The sequence below is a fragment of the Meles meles genome, chromosome 8, assembly GCF_922984935.1.
Source record: "Meles meles chromosome 8, mMelMel3.1 paternal haplotype, whole genome shotgun sequence".
Classification (NCBI taxonomy): domain Eukaryota; kingdom Metazoa; phylum Chordata; class Mammalia; order Carnivora; family Mustelidae; genus Meles; species Meles meles.
The window spans coordinates 97803644-97831103 of NC_060073.1; the positions used below are offsets into that span (position 1 = coordinate 97803644).

Below are 27460 nucleotides of genomic sequence, written 5' to 3' on the forward strand. Positions count from 1 at the left end.
ACAGACCCTTATCAGCAAGGCGGCGTGATTTCTGCAGAAGTCACCATCACCATCTTTGACTCCCCTGAATCACTACCAGCTCTGGGGCTATGGGACCACCCAATGAGCTGACATCACGCATCAAAAGCTGGTGTGGTCCCAGCACAGCTCCAGGGCTCGAAGGTGCCCTATTACCCAGGAAAACTCACATCCTGCTTTGTTGTTCCCCAAGAGGGTCAGCCTGAGCCAAAACCCCAGCCACCCCTCCCCAGACCTCTGAGCACCTATGGCATCCTGGAGGCAGAGGAAAAGGTTCTGGACACAAACCCAAGGTCCAACCCAGCCTCCGCAGTGAGGGTCCAGGCATCCCTGGACAAGGTCCTAGATTTCTCAAGGCCTCAGATTCCTCCTCTGTGAAATGCAGGTCACGAGGGCAAGTTCTGGAAGGTGTGTGAGCCTTGAAAGCCATCCTGGGATTGGAAGCCTGAAGCTTTAGCTCCGGCCAGGCTGACACGGGGCACTTGGCAAAAGGAAGCTGCAGGGGTTCCTGGTCCAGGCCTGCCCCAGAGCACGGCAGCTCCTCTCTTCCCAAGGTTTCCCCATCCCAGCAAAGGGAGGGGTCCACAACGGCAGCTCCCACCTGCTACTATAACCATAAACACGCTCTCCTCTCCTGGCTGCTGGGCCCATTGCACACACGACACGGGACGCAGGCAGCCGCCCAGGGAGAGAGGCAGAGACACTGCCACCCAGACTGGTCCGCACTAAACCCAGGCCCCCTGTACTGGCCAGACCCTAGGTGCACTGCTGGGCTGTGAGAAGCATAGGATGGGAGAGAGGGAGCAGGCTTCACTGGAGAAGCCGTTCGCGCTCTCTCTCTGGGTACATCACGTCCCTGAGAAGGTGCCTGGGCCCCTGATCACTCCCACCTGACGGCCATCCCAAGGGGATCCAGATGGGGCCCCCTCCGCTGGCCAGCAGCCCTCTCCCTAGCAGCTCCAGAAGCAGTAGCCCTCCTCACTTCTTTCCAGAGTGATGTTCCCTCTGCTGGCTGTCCCCTCTCCCACAGGTGCTCCGCTAGGGCCACGTTCAGTCCTGGGACCTCCAGGGAGGTGAACACTATGCCAGCTCTGGCCCAAGAAGGGTGCTCTCAGCACGGCTGTTCCAGATGGAACAGCAGGGAGACCTCTCTCCCCTGGCGATGCACACTGCCCCACAATGGCAGTTCTGCAACAGGGAGGCTTCGGGGTGTCCACAGGGGAGGACCCACTCCTAAATTCCCAGCAGGAGCCTGATAGAGTGAGAGGAGCTGAGAGTGGGGCTCGGGGTGCGTGCATAGGCTCATGGGCGGCACCAGGGGCTCTGGGTAGGGCCCTGGACAAGAACGCAACCCGGAAGAAGAAAAAATCAAGACTGCATTTCTGGCTGCAGCCTGTCCCCTGGGAAGGACGAAGCCAGTAAGACAGGCCCTTTTAAGATTGTTGCACATAGGCGAGACCTTCCTTGAACTGACTTTCCTCCAAGGACAAGGTCAGCGATGACATAAGGGGACGCCTGGTTAGCATTCGAGGTGCTGCTGGGGAAGGTGCTGACCCCTGGGGAGGAGCTGAGGTCCCTCGGGGCAGAGCCCAGAGCTCAGCCGGTGGGAGCACTGGCTGGAGGGCTGGCTGGCATGATCAGAGGAGACCCAAACCTACCTCTGCCCCCAGGGCTCTCCCACAGGGTAAATGTGCAGCCAATCTGAATGCCCACAGCCTCACCCACAACCCAGAGCCGGGAGGCCCCAGAAAGACACACTGAACCCCTCAAGCCCACCCTACTCCGGCCCGCTCGAACCCTCCGGTGTCACAAACCTACAAGCGCATCTCTACAGAAACGCACGGCTCTCGGCTCAGAGGCACACCCAGACCAGACACGGAAACACAGAGGAACGTAGTACCCTACACACTCGTACACACAGGCACACACCCCTCATTCCTTCTCCTCCCCTGCCCATTCCCCCCAACATACAGCTTCTGAGGTCGGCTGGGCCCCCTCGGCCAGGGAGCTGTCCTCCCCCATCCTGCGGCTGAGGGCACTGCCCACCCGGCTTCAACTTCACCTTCAGCTGTGGCCGGTTTGTTTGTCAGGCTACAGGTCCCTGGGGCTCCCAGCCAGGGAGCGGGAGCTTCCAGAGGAGCAGGGAGTGGCTACGCCGGCCTTCTGGGGCCTTCTCTTCACCTCTGAAAGTTGGGTAAAGAGAAACCCTGGACTCTTGGCCCTCAGCCAGGCCAAGCCCAGCTCCCAGCAAGGGAGCCCCACTCCTGTCACGCTCAGGGATACTGGGGGGGGGGGTTGGGCCCTGGGGCAGAGGGGTGCAGGGAAGCAGACGGGAGGAAGATTCACAGCCTCGTAAGGATGTCCCCAGAGGGGCTGGGGAGTGTCCCAGGGCAACCTGGGACCTCTGTCACGCATGGGCCAGAGGCAGCTGGCCTGGGGAAGGGTACCGCCCCCCGGCGCCCTCACTCACCATCCTCCTGGCCTAGCCCCCTCCCCCACAAATCGGGGAAACTCCTAGGCCCTCCCCTAGCTATCCCCCTGCCCCACTCAGGCCTTCATGTCTCCAGCCCTGAGGCATTAGCAATTTCAGGATCATCCCAGACCTGGGGAAGGTGGTGAGAGGGCAAGGCACAAGCTGCTCAGGGCCTGGGGACTGAGGATTCCAGAATCTAGGGCTCGTTCAACAGGTTTGGGCTTCGCCCACACCTCCTCTACACGGAGCTACGGCTCAGGTCCTATGGGATACCTCCTGGGCAGATACCCTAAATCTAACTGAGGGCGGTGCCAGGGGTCAAACCAAGTGCCTGAGCACCCAAAATCTGGGGCCTTGCCAGAGCTCCTCCCCTGGTCCTTTCAGGAGTCCTCCCTGTTTTCAGCTTCCAAGAATACAGTCCTGTTAATCCACCACTACCTTGGGACAAGCACTGCCTCAGGGCTAAATGGGATCCAGAGGCTTTTTTCAAAGAAGCCTGGTGCCAGATAAGGACTCGGGGAAACTGAGGCACAGGGAAGACGCAGACCCTGAGAAAACCCAGGAGACCACGCAGCCACGGGGATCCTGGTCCCACCTGAAGGCCCACAGGTCCTCTTGCCCTCTTCCAAGCGTCTGTTTTCTCCTTCCCTGGGGGCTGGCAGAGCAGGGCCCTGGGACAAGGTGCGGCCCACCCCCAAGCCTGGCCGGCTCACCTGGCCTTCCCGGCCTGTCAGTCCAGCTGTTCCGGAAAGAGAACATTTTCTTCTCACTCTATTTGGACAGCTGCAGGGATAGTGATGGTGAGAAGAGAAGGTCTGATTACTGACAGAGGGGGCAGTGCGCGGACAGGGCCACAGGGCCTCCGATGGGGTGGCAGAGGGTTGGAGCTGTGGGGAGGTCCTGGGCGGGAGGCTAGGGACAGGGAGCTGGGCGGGAGGCTAGGGACAGGGAGCTAGGCGGGGGCCTGGAGCAGCCTGACAGGACACAGGGAATGGCTGCCATTCACAAAGAGGGTCGCCAGGGGGGTTTCTGGAGCCAGGCCAGGAGCCTGGAGTAGTGAATGGCAGCTCAAGAGCAGAGGAAGAAAATGACTCTCTTCTTTATGGAAAGTGCTCAGCTACAGGGCAGGGGCAGGGGTGGGGGTGGGGGGTTTGCCCAGCCCCAAACCCTTCCTCCCAGACAGACCCCTAGCCCTTCCTCAGCGGGTCCAGGGCTGGTGGGTGGGGCTCAAGGAGAAGATGAGGCATCAACTGGGCAAAAGTCAGAAGCCCTAGAGATCCAGCTCGCTCCCGCTTTCGAAGACAGCAAGTAGAATTGTAGGGTCAAGTCACACTGTTTCCTCCTCTCTCCTTCCCAATGGTCTCTTTCTCTCTCTCTCTCACTCCCCTTCGCTCTCCTCCTCGTGTTCCTGTCCCCCTTCCAGCCATCCTGTCCCGGTGTCTCCCTGTCCCCATCTCCACCTCCTCCTGCCTGCCTCCCCCCAACTCCCCACCCTCGGGTTATGTAAGGGGCCTGAGAACACACAGAGGGAGCTTTGTTGTCAAACCAAATCCATACGGAGCCGGAATCAGCCAACGCAGCTGTTCCCCATTCCCTCCGCCTTGGCAGAGTTGAGACGCTGGGCAGGAAGCCCCCACACGCCTCCATTTTGGGAGGCGGGGGGCAAACGCTGGCCCAAGGGCCCCCAGGCAGCTAAATGGGTGGCCAGAGATCAGTCATCCTTGCATGGGACTGCAGCAGGGGACCAGCTGGTCCACAAGACAGTACAGAGCCCCGTGCAAAGCCAGGTCACAAAGACCACAGAGAGGAGAACTCTGGGCTAGAAGCAGGCCTGGAAAGGGGGGTGGGAGGACACAGACTCCCCCAGACCCACCTGTGTTCTTGTCCACACACGGATGCATGGCCCATGCTCTCTCTCTCCTGCACAACCCATGTACACACCCATCCACACACAGCGTGCACACACACACACCCCATGTGGGCTCACCTGAAAGGTGTCTGAGCAGAAACCTCTTCCCTGCTCTGACCAGCCTCCTCCATCCCAGCAGGTCCCTCTGGGGAAAGAGCTGGAGCTCTGGAGAGAGGAGGGGGGGGAGGGCAGAGGTCAGAAGCCAGAGAAGCTCCACCAGCCCACTCTTCTTGGGAGACCCTCAAGCTCTCGGACCAGGTCCCACCTTCCCGCCCAGGAGGACGTCCAGGGAAGTGGGTGAGGGCTCAGGGAGCAGAGTTTAAGTTTACTTTGAGCTTCCTGTGGGCCGGCACTGTCCCTTCACCAAGCCCAACTGCTGGAAGAACCATCTCATTCGAAAATTCTGGAGCTGCCAACAACAGCAGGCGCTCCTGAACCTCCAGAGCCCAGAAGGGAACCTCCCCGACCGCTGGAAATCCAGCTGCCATGTCGGGACCACTCGGATGTTGAGGCAAGGAGCGTGGGGGACTCCAGAGGACAGAAGGGGAAAGAAGAGGTGTCAGATGGGAAGGGAGGAAGAGGGAAGAACAGAAGGCAGAAAAAAAAAAAAAAGAGGGAAAAAAGGACCAAGGAGCAGACCAGCGAGAAGGTGGGCAGGGATGTGGGGAGAAGGGCCCACACAGCCCGGGAGAATGGGCCCCCCCGCCCAAGAGCACACTCCCCCTGCCAGGCCGGGGCTAGCCCCCTCCGAGGACAGAGCAGGTCCTAGAGAAGCAGAATGGCAGCGGACATTTCTAGAACGTGTCCTAGCCCACCCAGTCCCCCGTCGGCCATGCCCCTCGGGGTAGTAGAGCCCATCCTGGTCTTTGGGGCCTGGATGACGTCAGGACCTCAGAGAAAGGGATGAGGTGGGGGCAGGGGGTGGATGGAGGGGCAGAGGGACCCAGGCTCATTCCTGACACCGGCTCCTGCCTGTGGGGAGGGGATGCTCAGGGAGCTTGAACAGCAAGTTACTTTTTTGAGTCTCAGCTCCCTCATTTGCAAAAAGAAACAGTTACAGAGCTGCTACTATGCAGCAGCAGCAGCGAGGCTCCAGATGCTGGGACACCTCAGGGAGGAAGGCTGTTGCGGGTCCTGCCCCGTGGTGACCTCCAAGGCCTCTCCTAACCTGCAAATGTTCACTTCCCTGGGCCTCCTGGGAGGTGGGGCAGATGCCACGAGCCCAACTCACAGACCAGCTGATAAAGCACTAATCACCACCTGACAACCTGCGGGAAGTTACAGACCTGGGTGCAGACAGAGAGGAGACAAAGGGTGCCATCAGCAGTGAGTGGCTCCGCCCGGCCACCTGCCTCTGGCCGCCGGGCCCCGCCTTCGGATACTCTTCAGCATCTGGGACCCCCCCCTTGAACCCCAGGAGACACGGCGGCCTGGCGTTTTCAGAGTATGGGATTCCACTCCCTGGGGCATCACTGGAAACACTGTGGTTCCTAAGTGCGGGCTCCTCAGGGGAGGAACCCGAGGGCCTGAGGCCAGCGAGCCCGGCTCAACCCTAACCCCGTCCCCGTATGGGGCAAGAGTGGGACCCAAGGGCACTGGGGCGCACGGGAGGAGCTGGGTGGTCCAGCAGGCTTCTGAGAGCAGAGCCTCGGGCTGGACGCTGAAGGACGCTCGCCATTTAGGAAGGAGGTTACCCATAGTAGCCAAGCCAGGGGCGGCACAGGGGAGGGGGGCAGATGGAGCAAAGAGGAGATGAGAACACACGCGGCATGCTACTGGGAATGGGGGGGGGGGGGTTCCAAATAAAAGTCTTTAAAGTCCAGAAAATCCTCTGTCTACTTTCACGTGAGATTTTATGTGGAAAGCCTTCGAGAAGGCATCGAAGAGCAGCTGTTAGGGTTGAAGCAAGAATAGGGGTGAAGCCCACCTCCTAAGTGAACACTGGAGAGGGGCTCCAGCCCTAGGCTCACCTCTCTTGGCCCCGAACAGGAGGAGAGGACAGATGTCGGGACAAGAGGGGAGATTAGGACCCGTCTGTGCAAGTACCTCAAGTTTGAGCTGAGGAGGGCAGACAGGAACAGGAACGGCGCCAGCTGCACCCGAGGAGGGAGCAGAATGAGTGGCAGGCCCTCCTCAGGGGGCAGACTCCTGTCCTTCCCTACCTGTGCTTCCTGCCTGCCTCTCCAGCATCTAGAGAGGACCCGGGTTGGGGGTGGGGGACAGGGCAGCGAGCAGGGCCAGGCCAGGCCCTTCTCGGACAGACAGCTCACCTGTCAAAAGGGCAGCTTTCTTCCTTTGCCTCAGGAAAAGCAGGAAGGAAAGCAGGAACACAGTGAAGATGGAGAAAACCCAAGGCACCTCTTCCATACATTTATCAAACAAATATTTACCGAGCACTTACTGTTTGCTATACATCATTCCAACCATGAATATAGCAGTGAGCAAGACAGACAGATTCCTCGAGCTTACACTAAAATCCTAAAATCTCAGGGGAGAAAATACCTTAAAAGTTTTCAACCCCGCTGCACACCACCAACACACCCCTCCTAGGCCTGCATCTCCCTTCGACTGTCCCTGTCAAGGTCACGGGTCTATGCTTCAACATCTTTGATGATGGGCAACGTGCCACCTCCACAGGCAGAAGTGCACTCCCGAAATCTCCAGCTGGCCCCATGCAGGGCCCTGCTGGCCTCCCTCCTCAGCCAGCCTCGGCAGAGCCTGAAGCAAGGGAGTCAACAGAGCATCAGAGGCCCTGGGAGAAGGTGCAGGTTTTATTTTATAATGACACAAAATAGAAGGATGCATCACTAGTTCTGCTCGTTCTGAGCCAATGACCTGGGACCAACAGAAACAAGCAGACCCCATGCTCACCTGTCCAGAGCTCCCGGGTCCCTCAGCCTTTCCGCTGACTGTCCTGCTCGCCTCCCTTCCAGAAGCCTCTGGCAGTGGTCCCCAGGTCCCCAGGGCGTGCCCTCGCTGGCCCCCACTTCTCTCCTGCTGTCCCTTCCAACCAGGCCTCCCTCCCCAAGAACCTAAGCCACCTGCAGGGGCGGGTGCAGGAGGGCCGTGGGAGGGGCGCCTGTGGGCGGGGCCAAAGGGAAGCCCACCCCCATCCCTCCCTGGGACTGAGAGCTGCTCTCTTGAAAAAGCCTCTCCTGCCAGGAGCCAGGCGAGGACCGGTGTCGAGGAGGATCTGGAACAAAGGTGTTCCTGCCTGCCAGGGATCTGGGAATGGCAGACCCTGGACCCTGGGGGCAGCCACATTGGCCCAGGTCCCCGAGCTCAGACCTGTAGGGCCCCTCCTCTTCCCCACGAGTCACCATGGTTGGCAGCGGAGGCCTTGCAGCCCTGTGGGCGGCAGCCGGGGAGCCGCATTTCCAAAGGAATAGGAGCTGGCGGGCGGGACAGATGGAAGCAATTACTGAGGGAAAAGAGAGAGAGGTGGGGGCCCATAGGGGCGGGGAGGGCGGCCGTGGAGATGGCCAGGGCAGGGAGGGAGAGAGAAGAGCCCTGCCCACCTGATCACGGAGGACTGACAAGCGGGGAGCCTGCACTCTGGGCAGGGGTGCCGCGGCGGGCAAGGTGAGGTGTGGGGTTTGGGTCCACACAAAGAGCTCTAGGCTGGGAGTCCGGAGGCAGAGGTTGTGGTCGGCCTTGTCACCAACGCACTGTGGCCTTGAGCAAAGCCCTTCACAGCTCTGAGCCTCTTCAGGCACCAAAGGACGGGGAAATGAGTTTGGGGGAGCAGTGCAGAGCTCAACTGCGAAAAGCAGGTTTCCAAAACAGCCCCTGACACAAGTGTCCCGCTTGGCTGCTTAGGAGCTGTGACCTTGGCCGAAGTTTCAACTGCCTGAGCCTCAATTCTTCACAGATAAATGGGCTGAATGAAAGGTGTGTGTGAGGCGTACAGGAAGGGATAGAAATAAGCCTCCGGCACATCCTTTTCTTTTGTCTGTTTGTTAAGCGTATCGGGCCAGGCTTTTAAGAAGTGCTTGATTAGGTGCCTGGGTGGCTTAGTGGGTTAAGCCTCTGCCTTCAGCTCAGGTCCTGATCTCAGGGTCCTCGGGGGTCTGGAGGACTCCGGCTCTTTGCTCACCAGGGAACCGGCCTACAGAACCCCTGCCTCCATGTGATGACTGTCAAATAAATAAATAAAATATTTTTTAAAAAAGAGAGAGAAGCGCTAGGTTGATACATGGTAAGTACTTGTGTTATTTGCTAAGTCTTTTTCATTGTAAGGACAGGTGCTTACAGAGGCTGCTAGGGAGGAGGACACGGGGCAGGCGGTGGACACAAGGAACACGGCTATAGCCGCTGGAACCCACACCCTCCTGCAGGAGGATTTGGATGGAAGGCAGAAACAACAGCGTGTGGGCCCAGCCCTCTGCAAACGGGACCCCGTCCTCTCCAGCCACCCCCCAGCATCCCCATCCCACCCCAGGAAACCAGATCCCGGAGCCCGTGACCCACTTGGCTGGGCCGCAGAGGGAAAGTCCACGCAGGAAGGAAGAACCATCCCGCCACACAAGGACAGCTGCCTGTGGGCTTCTGCTGCCCAGCCTCATCACACTCGAGGCCCAGGGAGACACTGAGGGCTTCACCAGGCCTGCACCTGCCCTCAGTCCTAGCAGCAGCCCTTCCTCCCTGCTGAGCAGAAGCCGGGGCCTCAGACTCTGGAGTCGTCCCAGCATCTTTCCACAGGGCAGCTCTGCAGGGCTGGGGTGGGCAGAGAGAGTGTCAGGAGTTGTCTGTGTGTCTCCTGGTCCTAGGCAAGGGGCCAAGACCAGAAGAAAAGCTGCAGTTCTGGACACTGAAGGCCCTTCTCACCCTGGAAAGCAACCGACCCCACGCCAGCCGTTGACAGAGCTCAGCCGCTGCCGGGCTTGGGGGCACAGGGCTGGGGCCCAGGCCTCAACCACTTGCAGCTAGATTCAACCACTTCCTCCGTCTGTAGCATGAAGAGTCTCTCACACACACACACACACACACACACACACACAGAGGCACTGGGAATGCGGGAAAGGTCAGAGGTGATTCTGAGGCCGAGGGTGGCCGGCAGCCCACCCAGAGGCCCTCAGAACATGGACGCAGGAGTGCTGAGCCCTTCTGGGAAGGGAGAACCAAAGGGCAGAGGGGAAACAAAGGATCACAGCTTCCAAAATCTACCTACGCTCATCCTTTTCTCAAGGCAACCAGAAGTTTCAGGTCAAGGTCCTACACCCTAAGAAGGAAGGAGGGCCCAGCGGGCGGGGGTAAGGGAAGCACCAGCTAGCTGCTGGTGGGGGTGGGGGTGGGGTGGTAGAGGCAGGGAATATCTCACCACAGGGCAGCCGAGGAGTCAGTGGGTGGGGAGGTGACAGAGAGAAAGTTCTAGAAGTTTTCTGGGCACCCTTTCTGGGCACCCTCACTACCCGACTGCCCTGCTCTCCAGAGGCCAGGGTCCATCTCCAGGGGTTTGGGAGCTCAGATGGGTTCTGGTGCCTGCCTTGATTTCCATCAGCAGGCTTGGCCCTCAGCCTCTAGAATATTCTGTGACACTGATCTGGAGGGTCCCTTTCAGGAGGCTGGAGCTCTCCCTCCCCTGTGGGCTGGAACCATTTTGTATTATTCTAAGGTAGAGCAAGCCCTTCCCTGAGACAGAAGGTGTAAACCATCCTGACAGGAGGAATTCATAGGACCACTGGGCAGCCTCTCTGAAGTGAGACCCAGAGAATGTGTCCAGGTAGGGTCCGAGGGGGCACCCAAGGCAGGGTAGAGGCCAGGCCAGCGTGGGATAACTACAGAACGGCCACAGGTGAAGCTGGAACAGAGGAAGGGGTCCAACTTTTCTGCTCCTGCTGGGGAAGTTCAGCCAGGGAGTGGTGGTGGGGGGGGGGGTCTTTCCCAGAATTTGTTACAATTCCAGAAAGTATCAGATTCTTGGTTCTACCCAGAAAATTGGATCCTAAAACGGCTGAGAGGGTGGAGGGGGCCGCATAACTCTTTCTGAGGAGTGGTGAGCAAGTCACTGCTTTGGGTAGAGAAGCTGGAGAGAAGGGAGGGCATCCCGGAAGGCGCAGTGGGCTTCCACAGCCTGGACCTCTGCTCCCAGGAAAGGGGCTCCCTGCTGTCCTGAGCAGTAACCCACGTGTGAGCTACAGATGCCGTCTTAGCCCACAGTCTCGGCAGGCGATTCCTACGTTCCCTTCCTAAGTTCTTCCAACTATGCGCTCCTCCTCACCCCCTCAGCTTGGGCTGGGGAGGGGGGAGGGACTGGCCCCAGCTCCTGGCTCTCCTGCAACTGCCTGATGAAACCCAGGGCCCTCTGGACGGCCAAGATCTCCCACCCAGCGCAGTGATGCTGAGGGATGGTCCAGAGAGCCCTCCGTGGAGAGGGGAGCAGAGCAAGGTCCGAGCGCCACCTCCGCTCAAGCCCACCCCTCCCGGAAAAGAGAAAAGACCCCACAAGGTCATTTCCAGGCACCCTCTCCGGAATTAGGGGGCAGCTCCAGAGGGCGAGTAAGAGCATGGGAGAAGCACTACTCTCAGCGCACGCCCCTTCCTTCGCACAGGTACCCTGCCAAGCACTTCACACACATCAGCGAATTTAAAAATCACCCTCGCGAAGGCCACGGCCAGGGCCTGGAGGAGGCGGGGGCAGAGCGCAGCTCAGGGGAAAGCAGCCTGGGCTTGTGCCTCGTGCAACCACCCGGCGCGCACCAGGCCCGTTCCCAGGGTTCTGCAAAGAAGTCAGCCTGAACTTGGCTTTCTTGCTGTGCCTCCCTCCAGTGGTGAAAAGCACAGGCTTTCAGAAGCCTGTGGGGGTGCCCGCCCGTGGGTGGCCATGAGGTCAGACAAGCACAGCTGAGCACCTGAACACTGCCTACACCCCTCAACCCCCGCCTTCCAGAAGGAGCCCCCTAGCTAAGCAAGGCCTTCAGGACTGGCTCTGTGGAACAGAGGAAGCAGCAGCCGTCCATCAGGCCTCCCATGGCCCAGAGAGAGCTTCTCCCCAAGACTGGAAATGGAGGGGGCAGTCACTGGCAGACATGTTGGCAACTCTGGGCAGGCCAGGAGGTGCCTGCGCTAAGGGTCCCAGAGAGGCAGACAGCGGAGCCCAGAGGTCCTGTCGCAGCTGGACCCCACCCTCACCTCAACCCCATCCCTTCCCATGGTCCACCACCCAGGCTGCCTGCCTAGGCCCAAAGGCCCCCACCACGGGGACCTGGTATCCTGGGCACCACCTGCCTGCAGCTTGCAACTCCCACCTTTGGGCTCCTGTTGGCGACCTTGCGACTCCTGCACACGGATGGACCCAGCCAAGCCCGTCACCTCTAGCCAAGCCAGCCTACGGATCTCCTGGACTCCGTGGGGGCAGTTGTGCGAGACACCAGGGTTCAGAGGATGCTGAAGGTGGGGACGCCTCTTGAGCAGGGGAGCAGGGGTGGGGGCTAGAAACTTTCCCGAGAAGAGGACCATCCCGGTGGCTCACTCCAAGGGAGAGACGAACACCGGCTTCCCGCGAAAATCTGGTCCAGAGAAAGGGATCCGGGGCTGTGGCCGCCCCACCCCGGCCGGCCCCGCGCTGCGCCCACGTGCCGGGCCGACCACCTCCCCGGGGCCGCGGCGGCGCGGGGCGACGGAGGAGGGGACCAGACAGCCGGGCCCCCGCGGCGCTTCCGCCCTCCCCCCGGACCCCACGGGCGCCGGCCGCCGCGTACTCACCCTCGCGGGTGGAGCGGGGCGGGGCACGACACTTTCGCGCACAGCTCCGATCCGCTAGGCGCACGGGCTGGCGGCGCGGCGCTGGCGCGGCGGCTCCGCTCGGCCGGGTCCCTGTCCCGGGCGCGGGGCGGGCCTGGGAGCGGGCAAGTCCGCCTGCGGGGAGGCGGGGGCCCGGACCCGGGCGGGGGGCGGGGGGCGGGGAAGGGGCCGGACACGCTTGCGCACACGGCCGGGGAGCCGACTCCGGGGAGCGGGCGGGCAGGCGGAGGAAGGGCGGGGAGGCGGAGGAAGAGCTGGGGCGCTGCCGCGCGCGGGCGGGGCTCCGGCCCGCCTGCCTGGGACGGTGTGGGAGCGGCGGAGGCCCGGGGCCGGGGAGCCGGGGCGCGCGGGGCGGGCGCGGAGGGGCGGAAGGGGAGGCCGGATGGGGTGAGGGTAGAACCCGCGCGGGCGCTGCCTGTGAGTGGCGCCAGGATGGATGTGCCCAGCGCAGCCTCCGCGCACTCTCCTGGGAACAATGAGACCCAACAAAGGGTTCTCGGCTCTCCCACGTGGTGAACCGCGTCCTTCGCTCGCTCTGCAAAGTGAGGCACGGAAGGGGGAGGGGGGCCTTGTTTCGGGAGCCCACCCCCCCCCATCCCGGCCCTGGGCCCCGCGGCCAGGTGCCGTAGATCTAGACCTGGGCCTCTACTCTGCCCTCGTCTGCACCTGCAGCTCCGAGACTGCTCCCTCTGCCGCCCCTCTTTTGCACACCAGTTTTGGCCTTGAGAAAGCTTCTTGGTTTCTGTTCCTTACAGAAAGCGCCAGACACACTGTCGCCAGGGGAAACCCCATCAGGCTCCTGACCCTACTTCCTTGGGCTCAGACATCCCCCATCAAGCCTGGAAACGGCGCAGGCCCAGAAACCTAGTCCAGAAGTTACCCGCAGGAAACCCACGGCCCCCGAGGCCCTCTCTCATAGGTGAGTGGTTCTTCCATGGGTGAGCGGTGTTTACTGAGCCCCTAGTGGGTCCCCTAGTGGGAATAGCCTGGTGCTGGAGGCTCCCGCCACTCCCAGGAAAGTTTAAGACATGGTCCCTGTCTCCCAGGAAAGCTTAGGGTCCAGCCCCAGAGAGAATGATCACAATGGACTTCTGTTCAAGAAGGTGGCAAGACAGGAAGTGACTAAGTGTGAGGTGTGAGTAACCGACAGTAAGTGCAAAGGGGGTTCAGAGACCTGCCAGCTGCAGGTTCACTTCAGAAGAAACTGGAGGGCTTGTTAGTTGAGAACAGGTAGTTCAGGAGGCTCTGCGGGAACGAAGTGGAGAAGGCTTAGGTGAACAGGGTGAACCTCCAGGTTCTTCCACAGGTGACCGTTCTGTTCTAAATCACACCTTGCACAGATAGGTTCTTTCTGGATCCCACCCAGGTCGAACTTAATGTTTGAATGGTGCCGTTGGCTTGGTCCGTCAAGCATTCAGTCAAAAAAGACTTAACTGCATTCAGCTCGCGGCCCAGACTAAGTAAGCTTAGCTAGGGAGAAAGAAGCCAGTGGCTAAAGTTGGTGCCCCGAGCCAGTCAAGGGGAAAAAGGGGATATCTCCCCATTTCATGGTCAGGAAAACTGGCCCAAAGAGAGTCATCAGGTGCCCAGAGCGCCAAGGTGAGTAGTCTGGCCAAGCTGAACTGAGACTCGTCCGGCTTCTAAACTTTGCCAACCCTCTGATGAACTAGATCTAAACCCAGTCTGCCGTTCTTGCCATGAGCCACACCAACATCCCTCTGCCAGAGAACAGAACCAAAGGGCCAGCTTTCCCTCCTGGGGTCCTGATTCCCAAATCTACCTCTGTCACTCATTGCTTGAGTATTCTTACTAAAAAAAAAAGAAAAAAAAAGAAATCACTGTATTTCATCAAAGGGTATTGTTGGTATTAAACTAGGCAGTGGACAGGAACTTGCTCTGGAAGTTCAATGCACTATGTAAGCACTATGTGATGCAGGCGGCCTCCCTTCTCTAGCTTATGGAAGTGGTCAGGTCTCCCCCGCCCCTCGGTGATCCCAGGTTACCCGGTGCCCAGAAGCTAACTGTAATTCTGGCTCCTTCCCTCAGGCCGCAGTGTGCTTACTCATGATCTTTCCCCTTCGGGTTTCTTAATGGCACAACCAGATGCTTAGCTAGCTGCCTGGAAGCCATATCATCAGTGGCGCAGGGGGGAAGCAGTTCTGGGGCCTTTTGATCCCAGGGGGTGGAGGGGGAATGGTTCTGGTGCCATCTGAGCACCACCTCCCAGCTCCTTGCACCCTTGCAGGACACAGCGAGAGGTCATATGATGAAGCCAGCAGGGGTTTGCCAACTCGGGACTGTTCTTCCCGGAAGCTAGCTGTGCCAAGGACAGACAGAACAAGACAACTTGACCAGCGGCACGCTGGGTCCTGGTCCCGCTTTGAGCCATGCTGCTTCCGTTCCTTTTTCCTCCACCTCCCTTGACCTCTCTGGCTCTGTCTCCACGGTGGAGGAACTGGGGCAACCAGAGGGACCTTGGGAGCAGAGGGAAGGGGCAGGTGCTTATCAGCCGGGGAAGCCGTGGCCCCCAGAGGCTCCTTCTTGGCAGGCAGTGGGTGTGGGTAGGAGGCCGGGAGTCGCTCGACAAATGGGCCTCGCAGGCTTCTGGCTCCTGTCCCTCTCATGTGCCACGTTAGCTTCCTGCCCACCAGGAGAAGGGAACAGCAAGATGCCGTGTGAGGAAGAAATAAACCCAGTCCAGCATCTCAGACGCTTTTAAAAATAGCAACTCTGGGAGGGTAGTTCAGCTCCTATTTTTATCAGATTTATATGGCCGGACCGTAGAGCTAAGCTGTTCCCAGGGTTCTCAACAGCAGGCAGGGGACATCACTCTTGTCGTTTTAGAAAACTGCTGGTAGGCCAAGGCATTCCAGGAACCTTTAAGCTGGACGAGATCCCAAGAAAGTCCTTGTGTGCAGCCCTTGCCTCTGCTTGGGGCCAGTCAATTACCCACAGATAGTTTATCTTTTTTTGCCCAAAAGTCACTTGGTTGCTGTGCCCTCCACTGCGTAATCTAGGATTTCACAGCCCTTCTCATCAGGAAGTTCTTTTAAATATCTAGCCCCAGTATCTCTGGTTACATCCTTTTTGGTCCTTCTCACAGTAGAAAAATCTAGCTCACGTTTACCCCGTGGTGACTATGTCTACAAAAAGCTCTTCTTTAATCCCCACCAAACCCCTCACAGGGAGCACTCTTGCCATTGCTAAATTGGGAGCAGTTATGGAATTGCCTGCAATCATACCTGGGGAATGGTGCAGATTCTGTGCCGAAGCCATCAGACCATATGGCCTCCTAGACATGTGCCCTTAGCTTGGACTTTCACTTCTTCATCACGGTCCCAAAGTACGAAGCGGCCTGCGTTCTCATTGTACACTTGTATGTCGAGCTAGAAGCTTGGCTCTAGATCCCAGCGTGCTGAGCCACGGTCCGCCTTGACCGCCCAGCCTCTGCTTGTGCAGGCCATTTGGCTAGCAAGTGTAGCCTGGAAATTTGCCTTCTCTCTGCATAAGGTCTCCCAGCCCCCTCTGCTTTTTTGGGAAGGCATTCACTGCTTTGGTCCTTACTTTGTAATGACTACCTGGGTTCCTCACTAAATCATAAGCTCTCTGTGAGCTCTATCTCCAGATTCTAACTTAAAAAAAAAAAAAAAAATTGGGGGGGCACCTGGGTGGCTTAGTGGGTTAGTCCTCTGCTTTTGACTCAGGTCATGATCTCAGGATCCTGGGATCGAGCCCCACATCTGGATCCTTGCTCAGCAGGGAGTCTGCTTCCCCCTCTCTCTTTGCCTGCCTCTCTGCCTACTTGTGACCTCTCTCTCTCTCTCTCTGTGTGTCAACTAAATTTTAAAAATCCTAAAAAAAAATATTCGGGAAGATGTGCAAAACATGTATATTGAATTGAAACACTTTAAATCAATTCAGTCCCTGCTTATTTTTAAGTGGTTAAAACTTCAAGTTTTTGTAGATTTCAGAATCCAGTATCATTCCACTAATAATAGCGCTTGAACAAACACAGGGTTGCCAACATTTATTTATTTTGCTGGGTGAGGATATTTTAAAAACAACCACCACCAATGACAACCATCTTCTTTAAAAAAGGACATTTTAAGATCATATATACATTCTTGGAATGAAGATTTTGGTCCTGTCTGAGAAGGAAGAGTTGGCCAATCTACATCAGTCTATTCAGAAAGGAAAGAGATAACACGGAATGTTTTGGATATGGAAGCCTTACAAGAGAAACAATTTCAAATGTTACTTTGTATGTAAATATTTCTCAATTTGTTTCTCTCTCTGGGGCTCTGTGTTCAACAGAGACATGCAGAGTTGAGCTCACATGTCCGGTTCCGAAATGTTATTTTTCTCCATTTCATGAAGGAATGTTGACAAATCCAGGACACTCAGCAATTTTGCTCTATGAGGAAACTTTTGGGCAAAATGAAAGGAGCCAAGGAACAATAGCAGTCATGCTTCCTTCCTTCTGCAGCCACGCCGAGGAGATAGTAGGCCAAGTACAGAGGGCTGACAGCCAGTTGTGGACACGTCCAGGATTTTTCTGGGAAGGGTGACATCTCCCACTGCTCCAGCAGAACAGGGACACAGGCACGCACAGGGAAGGCACAGAGTCAAAGGCAGAAGGCCTTGTTGGCAGCACACAGGACATGTCATGCATGCCAGAGAGGGGCCAGTGTTTGCTAGCTGGTGAAGGTAGGGTCGAGGGACACTGGATCTCGTTCAGGAAGCTTTCTCAGGCGGCAGGATGTGTGGTTCTGCAAAGTGACATCAAGAGGAAAGCTAGGATGGCGGGGTGGGGGGGCGGTGCGGGTGCTGGGTAGTCCGGTCATCTGAATGTCTGACTCTTGGTTTCCGCTCAGATCATGATCACAGGGCCATGAGATCGAGCCCGGCGCTGGGCTCTGAGCTCAGCGAGGAGTGTACTTGGGCTTCTCACCCCTGTCCCTCTGCCCCTCCCACTCACACTCTCTTTCTCATCTCTCTAAAATAAATTAAAATCTTTAAAAAGAAAAAAAAGGAGGAACGCTAGGACAGAGAGGGGGTGGTTCTCGCTCTGTATCCCCCTGGAACGAGAAGCAGGAGACCTGGGTTGAGTGGAGTTTCTTTACTTGAGGGGAAAGTCTTCGGGGGGTGGGGGGATGACCCAGTTGCTGTGACCTACTCCAGACCCACGGTGCCTCTGGTGGGGGGGGTGCACTTGGACCCCTGTGGTCCCTGGGAACAGACTCCCTAGAACTGACAGGAAGTGGCATGCGGTCAGAAAGCTTGGGTCTTCAAGAAGAGGGCCTCTGGGAGTTCAGATGAAGAGTTCAGACAGTGACTGGCCCCTTGACTCGGCCCGTTTCTGGCTGCAGCCGGAGACCCCAGGATTCAGGTGAGGTGGGGTTGCCGCGAAGACACGGTCTCACGTGGTGACGAGGGCAGATCAGCGTCTGTCAGACAGGGACTCGGCGGGATCAGTTTCATGGCTCACCACACATCTGACCAGCCGTTTCCTGGAGGAGAAGCAAACACTCTAGTGGGCAGTAACACTGGCCACCGCAGGGGTCTTTGGGGGCAAGAGGTCGAATTCCTGAGGTCTTCCCTCCCTGAGCAGTCTGCAGCTTTGTGGGGCTGTTCTCTGGGCCTTAGTGACTCCGGCCGCAGGCTCCAGGGGAGAAGCGATCCTCTTCCCATCAAAACAGAGTTCGTCCTGAAGGAGGAGCACCTCCCAGCATGGCAAAGGAGCAAAGCCCTTAGAACCTCTCTAGAACAGCTCTTACCTACCGTCTCACCCAACGCTCCCCCAGCCCACTGAGCTGCACTCAGGGAGTGTACAGGCTGGTGGGTCTTGATCTTCCTGTTCCCAGCGCCGCCTTGCAGTGCTGGTCCATCCAAGAGGTTTGCTAGAAACTTGACCGATGGGTGAGTAAACCTGAGAGGAAGAAGGTGCCTGGGACAGATTGAGCTGGGGAGTCAAGTCTGGGGAGGCAGCTTAGTCCCAGGGAGGTAGAGACCCTTGGCCCCTGGGAGGTTCCCCAGCGGTCTTGTTTTGGGGTCAGGGTTGGCCACCTGCCAGTCTTTTCCAAGCACGTACCCTGTGTGTGAAGCCAGCTGAGAGCCCCACCGGCAGAACCTGATCTTTCAAGGAGAAAAGGTTGCTCCTGGGATTGGGTCCCTCCACTCTGTCTGCAAGGAGGGGCCTCTTGGGTCAGCATCCCCTCCACTCCTCTGCACCCCTCAATTATCGTTGCAACAGTTTTTGTACATGGACAAAATGAGCCAGGGGACAAACTGGCCAGGCGTTTTGCTGCTTCATCTCCTGGGGAGGAAGGCAGCTGCCTCCCAGTGCCATCCCTCTCCCTGTAACTAGTCCCTTCGGCCTCACTGCCTTATTCCCCGTGGGCTATCCTGCCAAACATGCAAGGGGTCAGCTACCCAGCCAAGCACTGTGATCCCACAAGCATGTTCCGTTGGTCTTCCTAGGGGACCTTGTACACCAGCCTCTCCCACATGCCTGTTTTCAGGGTAGCTTCCTGGGTGCTGCCTCTTTTTACTCCTACTACAGTTTGCTTGGCTGTCTGCCCCAGTAGCCTGGAGGGTAGGAGCTTCGGTTTCCCAACAGCTAAAGCACTACCTAGCTCCAAAGTCGACCAGTAAGTCAAACCATACCAGAAAGCAACACCAAAACATGTTAATTACACGCAGGATGCTTCACGGATCCTCATCCCTGTTCTTTCACAAGAGAACAGGCTCAGGACACCTAGGGTCTGGTCCAAGGGTGTGGGTGAATGTCAGCCCCAGGGGGAGACACTTAGCAGTCTCCAGGGCAGTGCCTGGCCTGCGATGTGCGTTTGATAAGACTTTGACTCTGGGACGCCTGGGTGGCTCAGTTGGTTAAGCGGCTGCCTTCGGCTCGGGATCCCAGCGTCCTGGGATCGAGTCCCACATCGGGCTCCGTGCTCGGCAGGGAGCCTGCTTCTCTCTCTGTCTCTGCCTGCCACTCTGTCTGCCTGTGCTCGCTCTTGCTCTCTCTCTGACAAATAAATAAATAAAAATCTTAAAAAAAAAAAAAAAAAAAGACTTTGACTCTGAATTGTTAACTGGTTCTCAGTCCAGGAATTGCAGAATACGGGCCATCCCTACCTTATGCTTCCTTCTTATCACTTAGCAGAACCCAACACCCTGAGGGCTCCAGAGGAAGCACAATCCAGAGGGACTGAGGGACTAACATGCCAACGCCAGCCCCTCTCCGCAGTGATACACACACGTCCCCCGTGCTGAAGTGAGTGCCTTATGTGTCCAACCGCATGCCCTCACCTGCGTGCCTATGACGTCACCCTTCCCAGATAAGCCCCTGCTGGCTCCCCAAGGCTACCAGCTTCACTCTGGGAACCCTTCCTGGCCTCCAGATCCTTTGACAGAGACCCGTGTCGCTGGTCACACCTCGAAGCCGAGCCCCTTGGAGCTTCCGTCCGCCACCACAACCCTATCATTTTGCCCTTGACAGGCTGTTTGGTGTTTGGTCTTCCGGCTGCTCTCTGTGAGTTTGTTTTGTCTTCCACCCTAAAAAACAAACTCAAGGCCAGGGCTCACTGACCAAATAACAGAGGCAAAGGCAAGCTTTTTTGGGCTTGCATCATCTGATTCCTATTAAAACCCTCCCACTTGCAGGCGGCAGTCCTGCATCTGTGTCAACAAGAAGTTTATCGGCGGGGCTGGATCTCCGTTCTGGGGAGGGCAAGAGGAAGCCCTGGCAAAAACACTCTATAGATGATTTCCAGAGAGTTTTTGTATTTGGTTTTTTGGGGGAACTCCTGGACATGCGCACCTCGAAAACCACGAGGAAGATAACGGCAAACAGAAAGAAGGAAGGGGAACGTGAGAGCAGAGTAGGAAGGACCCAAGACGGGGAGAGGCACCGCCCCATCTGGGACACGGAAATCGCCAAGAATGGTGCTTACTGGGATTTAGAGAAAGCCCTTGGCACACATCGGGGTCAGCAGAAGCCACCACCCCAGACTTGGCTCCTGTCCCAGATATCCCTATCCTGCTCTGCCCATGCCACCTGCCTCCCCAAGCAACAGTCCGCACCAAAGGAGACCAATACTTTATTCACATCCTAGGAATAAGCCAGTACAAAATACATTTTAAAAAACAAATTCACTTGGTGCTAAAAATCCCGAGCCCCTCCCCAGGCCCCTCCCACCCTGGTCCCCGATCCCACACATCTGTGCTCTTCCCCGGGCAGCCCCTGGGTTGGACTCAGCTTGTCTGGGCCTCCTGCAAGAGCCTGAGCAGGGGGTCGTCAGCCCTGAGGGCGAAGGAGAGGGCGCGCCGCTGGTAGTGGTCTGGGTCACACTCCAGGTTCTGGATCACGTCCGCTAACAGATGAGCCCGCTCCACGCCTGTGCCGGGGGCTTCGAAGCCCAGGGCTGTGAAATGCACATGCAGATGGTAGTAGGAAGGCAGGTAATGCAGGTACACGCGGAGCTGGTCCCCCTTCACCTGGTAGCGCTGCAGGATGGCCTCCTGAGGAGAAAGGGGGTGCGGGAAAGGGGTCACTGTGCTCCCCATAGGCCCTCCTCTGGCCCTGCCCCCCGACTGGCCTTTGGACCGCTGACAGAAACCCCCACAGACAGGACAGAAATCCCTCCCCACAGCGGGCTGCAGGCCCCCGTCTTCCACTGTAGGAAATCAACAGAAGCAGGTAACAGCAGCAAAGTGGGGGCTTTTCTCCAGGCGTGGAGGGAGCTGGGGCCTCCATTAAGGTTCCACACTCCAACTTAGATGACACACTGAAGCTCCTCAAACAGCTGCTGCTGGGGCTCTAGGAAGTCCCAGTGCTGAAGAACAGGCCCCAGAGGTCCAAGACTATAGGGACTGTCCTCCCCCGGATGCCTGATGCCGACTTAAATCACTGAGGAGGTGGGAGGGGGGCTTATACCCTCTCTTAGCACAGAACAGAGCGAGGGGGGGAACAAGGGTGACAGGGATGGGGCTGAGCCGAGGCTTGGTGGGAGAGAGAGGAAGGGGGAGGGCACACGGGAAGGGCTGCTGGAAGACCCAGGGAAGGTCTGGCTGGACTCCTGGTGGAAGGAGAGAGCACTGACTTTGACCCTGGCTCCTTCTGTCCACCCCCCACCTTGCTCAGGTGTAGGGCTATTTCTACCAAACCCCCGGTCTGGAGCCTCCAAGGCTTGGCATTAATAGGAGAGTCTGATTTCCACTGTGGGTGAAACCCTGAACAGGTCAGAGGTGAAGAGAAAAAGATGAGGGCCTCAGTGGGCTCAGAATATACCCCACAATAACATCCTGCACTTGGAACTCTGCCTTGGGATCTCTGCAGTGGTGTGAGGCCAAGGCTAGGGTACCTAAAGCCCTTGGGGTAAATATGGCTGGCCTGTCGGGACGAGGCTGCCCGAGCTGCCAGGACAAGTGGAAGTGTAGCATCTCCCTGCAAGATGCCACTCTGCCATCCAGAGGCTGCTTCAGGAGAGAAACGAATTACTCCACAAAGATACAGGCAGCCAGAGAGGCAGTGATGTGGGCAGGAAGGAGGGAGAAGGCGGGACAGGGCGCAGTGGCGGGACAGCTGGGGTCTAGAGGTCAGCAAAGAGTGGCTCCCGGAAAGCCCTTCCCCCACGCCTGCAGCAGAACCACTGAGAGCAGCTCTCTTGGCCGGGCACCCTGGTGACTGTGGGACCCCAGCACAGGGGCAGCGCCCTTGAATGCCTGAGTGAAGGAAAGACTGGGGACCACCCCACAGGATGGGATTTCGCAGCATCCCATACTGAGACCCAGGGAGGTGAGCTGATGAGTCCTGCCCAGGCTTACTCAGGTGGTGAGGGTCAGAATGTCAGGACCAAGACCACCACCCAAGATTCTAGACCCTTTTCCTCGCCTCCAGGGCTCGTCTTTAATTTCATGTGATTCAGCAAATACCGCCATACAAAGCACGCCAGGCGCTAGAGAACCCAGGCTCTGGCCTCAGGGCAGAGGAGGAGGGCTGTGTGCACATATCGGAGTCGGGGGCCCATCTGCCCAAGAAACGTGTCTGCCATGACATGGCTGTCATGATCCTGGGAGAGGAGGGGTCTCAGCAGAGCTGCGCAGGAGAAAAGCTCGGAGGTAACAGTGAGAACCCAGGCAGAGAAAAGGCAGCTAAAAGCGGAGCTGGAGGAAGGGCAGGACCAGGGGACAAGGGCCTTGTGAGTCCATCTAAAGAGCCTTCCTGGGGTCCTGGACGGGCAGCCAGAGAGAAGCCCTGTTCCCAGACGGACTAATGCAAAGCGTGAAGAAAGTGGCCAGGAACACACCGGCACTGGAACAGAATTCGTCTGGCCTTCCGTGTGGATCTGGCCGAGATGACTCACCTGGCCCTCCCGGAGGATGTTCCTGAGCAGCGGCAGGTGCTCTGGAGTGAGGTCCCGAAGCGATCGGATGCCGCGGCGATGGCAAATGGCGATCAGGTACAGGTCATCGAGCTGCACAGAGATAGGCAGGGGTCAACCAGGCTCAGCGGCGGACCGAGCCAGGGGAGGCTGCCTATCCTGGAATCCTTCAGGGAAGCCAGGACGCGCCTGCCCCCAGGGCTGCTGCTGTGCCAGCCACAGGCGATTCCGGGGAGCCCACGGCAGGGCCGGTCCCCCGGGGCAATGGGGGCCTCCAAGTGCCTGGGATGAATGGGATGGTCTAAGGAAGGACAGAACTTCTCTTTATTCTTCCTACTCAAGAATATCATATGGGAGTATTTATATACTCACAGAACTGATGGGGGGAGGGCTAGGAAGAGAAGGTTCAAGAAAGTGCCAAGGACAACTCTTTCCCTCCAAGAGTGTATGGGCTAACAGAGTGTACATAAGTAGCTACTACGAGACAAAGTTTTTCAAAAGTATGGGAAGAAAAAGGAAAGACTAGCTAGGGTGATCCAGACAGGCTTCCTGGAAGAGGAGGCCGAGAAGCCAGGTCTTAAAGAAGAGGTAGTGTTTAGAAAAAGGGCATGCAGGTAGAAGGAACAGTGAAAGTGAAGCCTCAGAGGGAAGAAAGTGCAGAGCATGTGAGGGGTCGAGGGAGCAACCTGATTTGTGGGGAGTCCAGTGCAGGTGTAGAAGGATTTGAAGGATGAAAGGGGACCCCAAAGCCAGCTCAGGAATGAGCACACCAGAGTGCTAACCCTTTTTCTCTCTTCCCCTATCCCACAGGACTCACACAGGACCCTTCCTGCTGTCCTTCCTGAAAGTAGTGCCTGGCCGAAAACCTGGAGGTTGTAACAGTGCAAAGAACCAAAGTCAACAAGGTCTTGTGCCAGAAGGCAAATACACTCTTCCTCCGCCCAGAAAACCTTCCTGCCCCTCCCACTCACTCCAGCCCTGACCTTGGCTGATACTCACATCCACGTGCAAGGCAGGCACCAGATGCTAGGGCTCCCCGGAGTGGGGCATGGGGAAACCCCAGAGCACCCCGCTGGGCAGTCTGAGCTGCTACATTCCGCAAAGGCATGATCCAGGGACCGTGAGTCACCCGACCAAATCCCCGAGGGCCCCAGTTTGAAAACTGAGAAGGACGATTCCCATATGGAGCCTGCTGTCCAACTGTGCCCCTGCAAACCAACATAGTCTCTTCATACCATGGACATTCTTCTCTAACAGTCTGGGCTCTCAGCCTCAGACCTGCTCCAGACGAGCCCCATGGGAACCTCCCAGCAAATGGCTAAGCTGTGCCTACCTAAGCCACAGTTTGCTCCCAAGCCCCTTCGAGACTTTCCCTCCTTAGGGCCTATGCCCAAGACATTTTCCCTCTCTCTTGCTAGGAGCCCAAGAAGCAGCAGGAAACAAGACTGCCTGAACCTGGGATGTCTACATGCCTGTTGGTATCTTCAGCTGTTCTTACGTGCCCCTGTTGCAGACTCAGGTAGCACTTGTTTTAGATGACATCTGCTGACAAATCACAAACACGACATTAAGTCACACCTCTCTGCCCCACGGGCACGGAAGGAGGCATGAAGCTGTCTGCTGGGCGTCTGCTCACAGGGTACATGAGATAGGGAAAAGCAACCCACCCTTTGATAGCAAATGTGACCCCAAGATTTTCCACAGGCAGTTCAGGCCCCCCAACCCCCACCCCGGGGCCTAGAGAAAGGGTCTGAAGAAAGCTAGATAAGGAGCTGACAAGGGTCTCAGACTGGTATCCCCGAAGGTGGCCCGCTGATCACTCCAGGGAGACTAGACACTATCAATCTCTTTTTATGAGGCAGGACTGCAGAATCCAAGTAAGAGCTTCCTGGCAAGGGGCAAGATGAGAGTGGCCAGAGCCCTGGGGAGCCATCTCTCCACCTCTGGAATGACGCAGAGGAAGAGTTTCTTGGTCTGGGCGTTTTTAGATCCAAGAACCTACCTGAGATGAACTGAAAGTACACATTGTGTCCACTGAGACTGATATGTACATACACACCCAATATGCAAAGACTATGGCTCGAAGGAGACACAAAGAAATTGTCTAGGCTAAGGGAACGACTTCCAAGCAAGTATTTGTACTACTTGCATTTTTACTGAGCAGAAGGCAAGCTGAGGACAGAGCACAGGCGGACACCACAGGGGGGATCTGTGTCACCTTCCTCAGGGATCCCCGCTGCCCTAAAGCCAAGGGAAGGAAAGACAAATGGCTAACGTGGAGAGATTACACTCCCGCAGGACAGGAGTCTCTCTCAGTTTACAAATGTCTTAGTGGTTCACAGGAAAAAAGCATTCTTATCAATAAGGTAACTTCCAGAAGGAAACTCCCAACATCTTAATGTTAATGCTTTGCTAGAGGGAAAAACAACCTTTTTTTTTTTTTTTTTTAAAGATTTTATTTTATTTATTTGACAGAGAGAGATCACAAGTAGGCAGAGAGGCAAGCAGAGAGAGAGGAGGAAGCAGGTTCCCTGTGGAGCAGAGAGCCCGACGTGGGGCTCGATCTCAGGACCCCGAGATCATGACCTGAGCCGAAGGCAGCGGCTTAATCCACTGAGCCACCCAGGCGCCCCCGGGAAAAACAACCTTAACTCCACAACTGCAAGGCCTCCAATATCTTGTAGGTCCTCTTTCACTTAGGAAGCTTCTTTTGAAAACCTCTCTTTTTTTTACTCCCAAGTATACAAACAGCCACCCCTCACAGCCCTGGGGCAACAGCTCCTTCTGCCCATGGATCCTGTCCCCATGCTATAATAACACCACCTCTGTACTAAAAACACTTTAGGAATTCTTTTTTGTCGTTGGCTCTGGACCTCACCTACATTCCCAAACTACATCACATTTATTAACCAGACCATTAAAAAAAAAAAAAAAAAGCAAATAAAAGAATATACAAGTGATTTCTTACACAAACTGGGAAAGGGGAGCAAGACTCTCTAGCAGACATTAGGCATTTGACAAATACATGTAAGGTGGAGAGATGAGTAGACAGACAGACGGATGGACAAAGAGTCTCTTTAATTGTGGGCCAGCAGCTGCAAGCGTATCTTTATGATATACTTTCCTCGGGAGAAACAACAGCAGGAGAGATTCTAGGGTAGCTAGGACGGCTTCTTCAAGCAAACACCAGAGTACCTCTTTCCTCAGTCCCCTCCTGGTACAAGGACAAAGAACAGAAGTCCATGCCCGGTCTGTCTTGCCTGCTGGCTACACTGGCAAGTTCTAAAGGAACTGTCCATTTCAGTGTTCTGTCACAAGCCAGGGATTCCAGACAATGAAATACGGGAGCACCCACAGACACACGCTAATTAAACAAAGGTTAAGAACAACTGCACCTGTATGGCCATCAAAGGGAAGTCTGACATTTCATAAGCCTATTCATAAGCCCCAAGGGTGAGCCCTGTGGCTGGGAGCCCAGTGCCCTTCCAGCAGACTTTCCTGTCTTAAAGGGGACAGACAGGCAGTTCCATTGGCAGGGCTCACAGGATACGGGCCAGCACAAGGTCAAAAGGACGATGCATTTTCTTTAGTTATCTTCTTCAAAGATCTCAGGAGGTAGAGGAAGTTGCTCCTACCTCCTGTCCCATCTCCCGTGACCCAGTCTGCAACCCAGGGCCTTCAGGCACAGGGCTGCCCACGGGGAGACAGGACAGACGGGGGCTTACAGAGCTGCACAAAGGCGTCGCCCAGAGCTGTCACTAGCACCCCTATCTTTTGACTTTGTCCCAGCTCCCCAGAACTCCAGAGCCAGGCCTTGCCTCCTCCGAGGCCCGTAGTGGGAATAACCTGCAGGGCTGGGGGTGGGGGAAGCAGACAGCGGTATGCTGGCAGCCTCCCCCCCCACTACCCCATGGGCGGTCACCTCTTTTGTCTTATCCGGCTCGAACAAATCACCACTCAGTGCTACACCTTCTGAAAATTCCCTTCAGATTCCCTACCATCCCTCCAGTCAACTTTAGGAACTCCCAGGAGCCTCTCTTAAGAGGAAGCTGGCAAAATTAAAAAAAAAAGCAACTGGCACTCACTTGCCTGGGTGCTTCTGAGCTGAAATCTTGTCCCTTTACCCTATCCACAGGCCCTCAGCCCCCTTTTCGGGCAGTGAGGGAGTGGCATGGTAGGTCTAGAAATTACCAAATCAAAACAGAGTAAACTGCCAATAAGCGCAGTTTAGGACCCAAAGGCAGGCCAGGACGGAGAAAGCAGGAGGGAAGGTGTGCATGGAAACGTGATGGGCAGGACCCTGGAACAATGCCTGTGTGTGAGGAGTCCAGGGTCCACCCAGGGGCAGCACAGCTCAGACGACCCAAGATCTGAACTGCAAGAGAGTGTCCCTGCACTCCACTTGCTACCCAGCAATCCCATGTCTGGCTTCCTCCGCCAGGCGGTGGGTGGCCCCTGGCCCACCACAGGCTGAGCCTGGCTCGAGGCTGTGCTCCAGGCCATGGTGGGGACAGCACTTCCCGCCACATGGTGCTCTGCCTGTCACAGATACCGGCGTTATTAAAATTCCACCCAAACAGGTGGTGGTGCACTATGGCTTTGGTGGTGGGCTGGGCTGGCAGGGGAAAGAAGAGTGAGACAGAGGGAGTCTGCAGAGCACCTGAGAGAAGGTGAGTCAGGTCAGCTCTGCTGGAAACCTGCTCTTTACCAGGGTGGAGGTGAGGGGCATGGAGGCGAGGAAACAAAGCTGAGAGGGTCAGGTAGAAGCCCTGGCCACTGGAAGACCCCTCTTAGCCACAGGTGGTGGAGGGGACCCCTTCTGGACTGGGCGGTGGAGGGTGGGTTGGTTGCCATGGCTCCTTCCTATCAGTGCCTCACATCATGGGCCTTCCTGGATCTGCTGGAGTCCAGGGGCGTAGAGAGAATGTA

At 56.9% G+C, this 27460-nt stretch overlaps 2 protein-coding genes and 2 long non-coding RNA genes across 18 annotated transcripts in view; 1 reads left to right on the forward strand and 3 right to left on the reverse strand.

Moving 5' to 3' along the window:
- ST3GAL4 (ST3 beta-galactoside alpha-2,3-sialyltransferase 4) overlaps positions 1 to 12264 on the reverse strand; it is a 31141-nt gene extending 18877 nt beyond the window's left edge. Inside the window, exons 1-3 of one of the 13 annotated variants that reach the window (XM_046015213.1) lie at positions 12105 to 12264; positions 4479 to 4565; positions 3205 to 3274 (exon numbers count right to left, since the gene is read on the reverse strand). In XM_046015213.1, the coding sequence (XP_045871169.1) occupies positions 3205 to 3274; positions 4479 to 4531 (123 nt within the window). In that variant the 5' untranslated portion in view covers positions 4532 to 4565; positions 12105 to 12264. Of the gene's footprint in view, positions 1 to 1989; positions 2107 to 3204; positions 3275 to 4478; positions 4566 to 6670; positions 6690 to 7271; positions 7408 to 12104 lie in introns of those variants that run through there. The other 12 variants (XM_046015215.1, XM_046015214.1, XM_046015221.1 and 9 more) reach the window with 12 other exon arrangements.
- Positions 12265 to 12409: 145 nt separating this feature from the next.
- On the forward strand, positions 12410 to 24951 carry LOC123949366. Of its 3 annotated transcripts, none has more exons than XR_006820043.1 (3): positions 12410 to 12685; positions 12899 to 13062; positions 23342 to 24951. It is a non-coding gene; the product is annotated as an uncharacterized LOC123949366 (long non-coding RNA). The 3 variants fall into 3 exon arrangements; XR_006820044.1 differs by lacking the exon at positions 23342 to 24951 and adding an exon at positions 14389 to 15313; XR_006820045.1 differs by lacking the exon at positions 23342 to 24951 and adding an exon at positions 13190 to 14171.
- DCPS (decapping enzyme, scavenger) overlaps positions 20283 to 27460 on the reverse strand; it is a 37263-nt gene continuing 30085 nt past the window's right edge. Inside the window, exons 5-6 of the mRNA XM_046016783.1 lie at positions 22514 to 22624; positions 20283 to 20669 (exon numbers count right to left, since the gene is read on the reverse strand). Coding sequence (XP_045872739.1) covers positions 20403 to 20669; positions 22514 to 22624 — 378 coding nt within the window. The 3' untranslated portion in view covers positions 20283 to 20402. The remainder of the gene's footprint in view (positions 20670 to 22513; positions 22625 to 27460) is intronic.
- LOC123949367 lies at positions 24015 to 27015 on the reverse strand. The gene is made up of 2 exons (XR_006820046.1): positions 25178 to 27015; positions 24015 to 24960 (listed from the first exon to the last, which is right to left on the reverse strand). It is a non-coding gene; the product is annotated as an uncharacterized LOC123949367 (long non-coding RNA).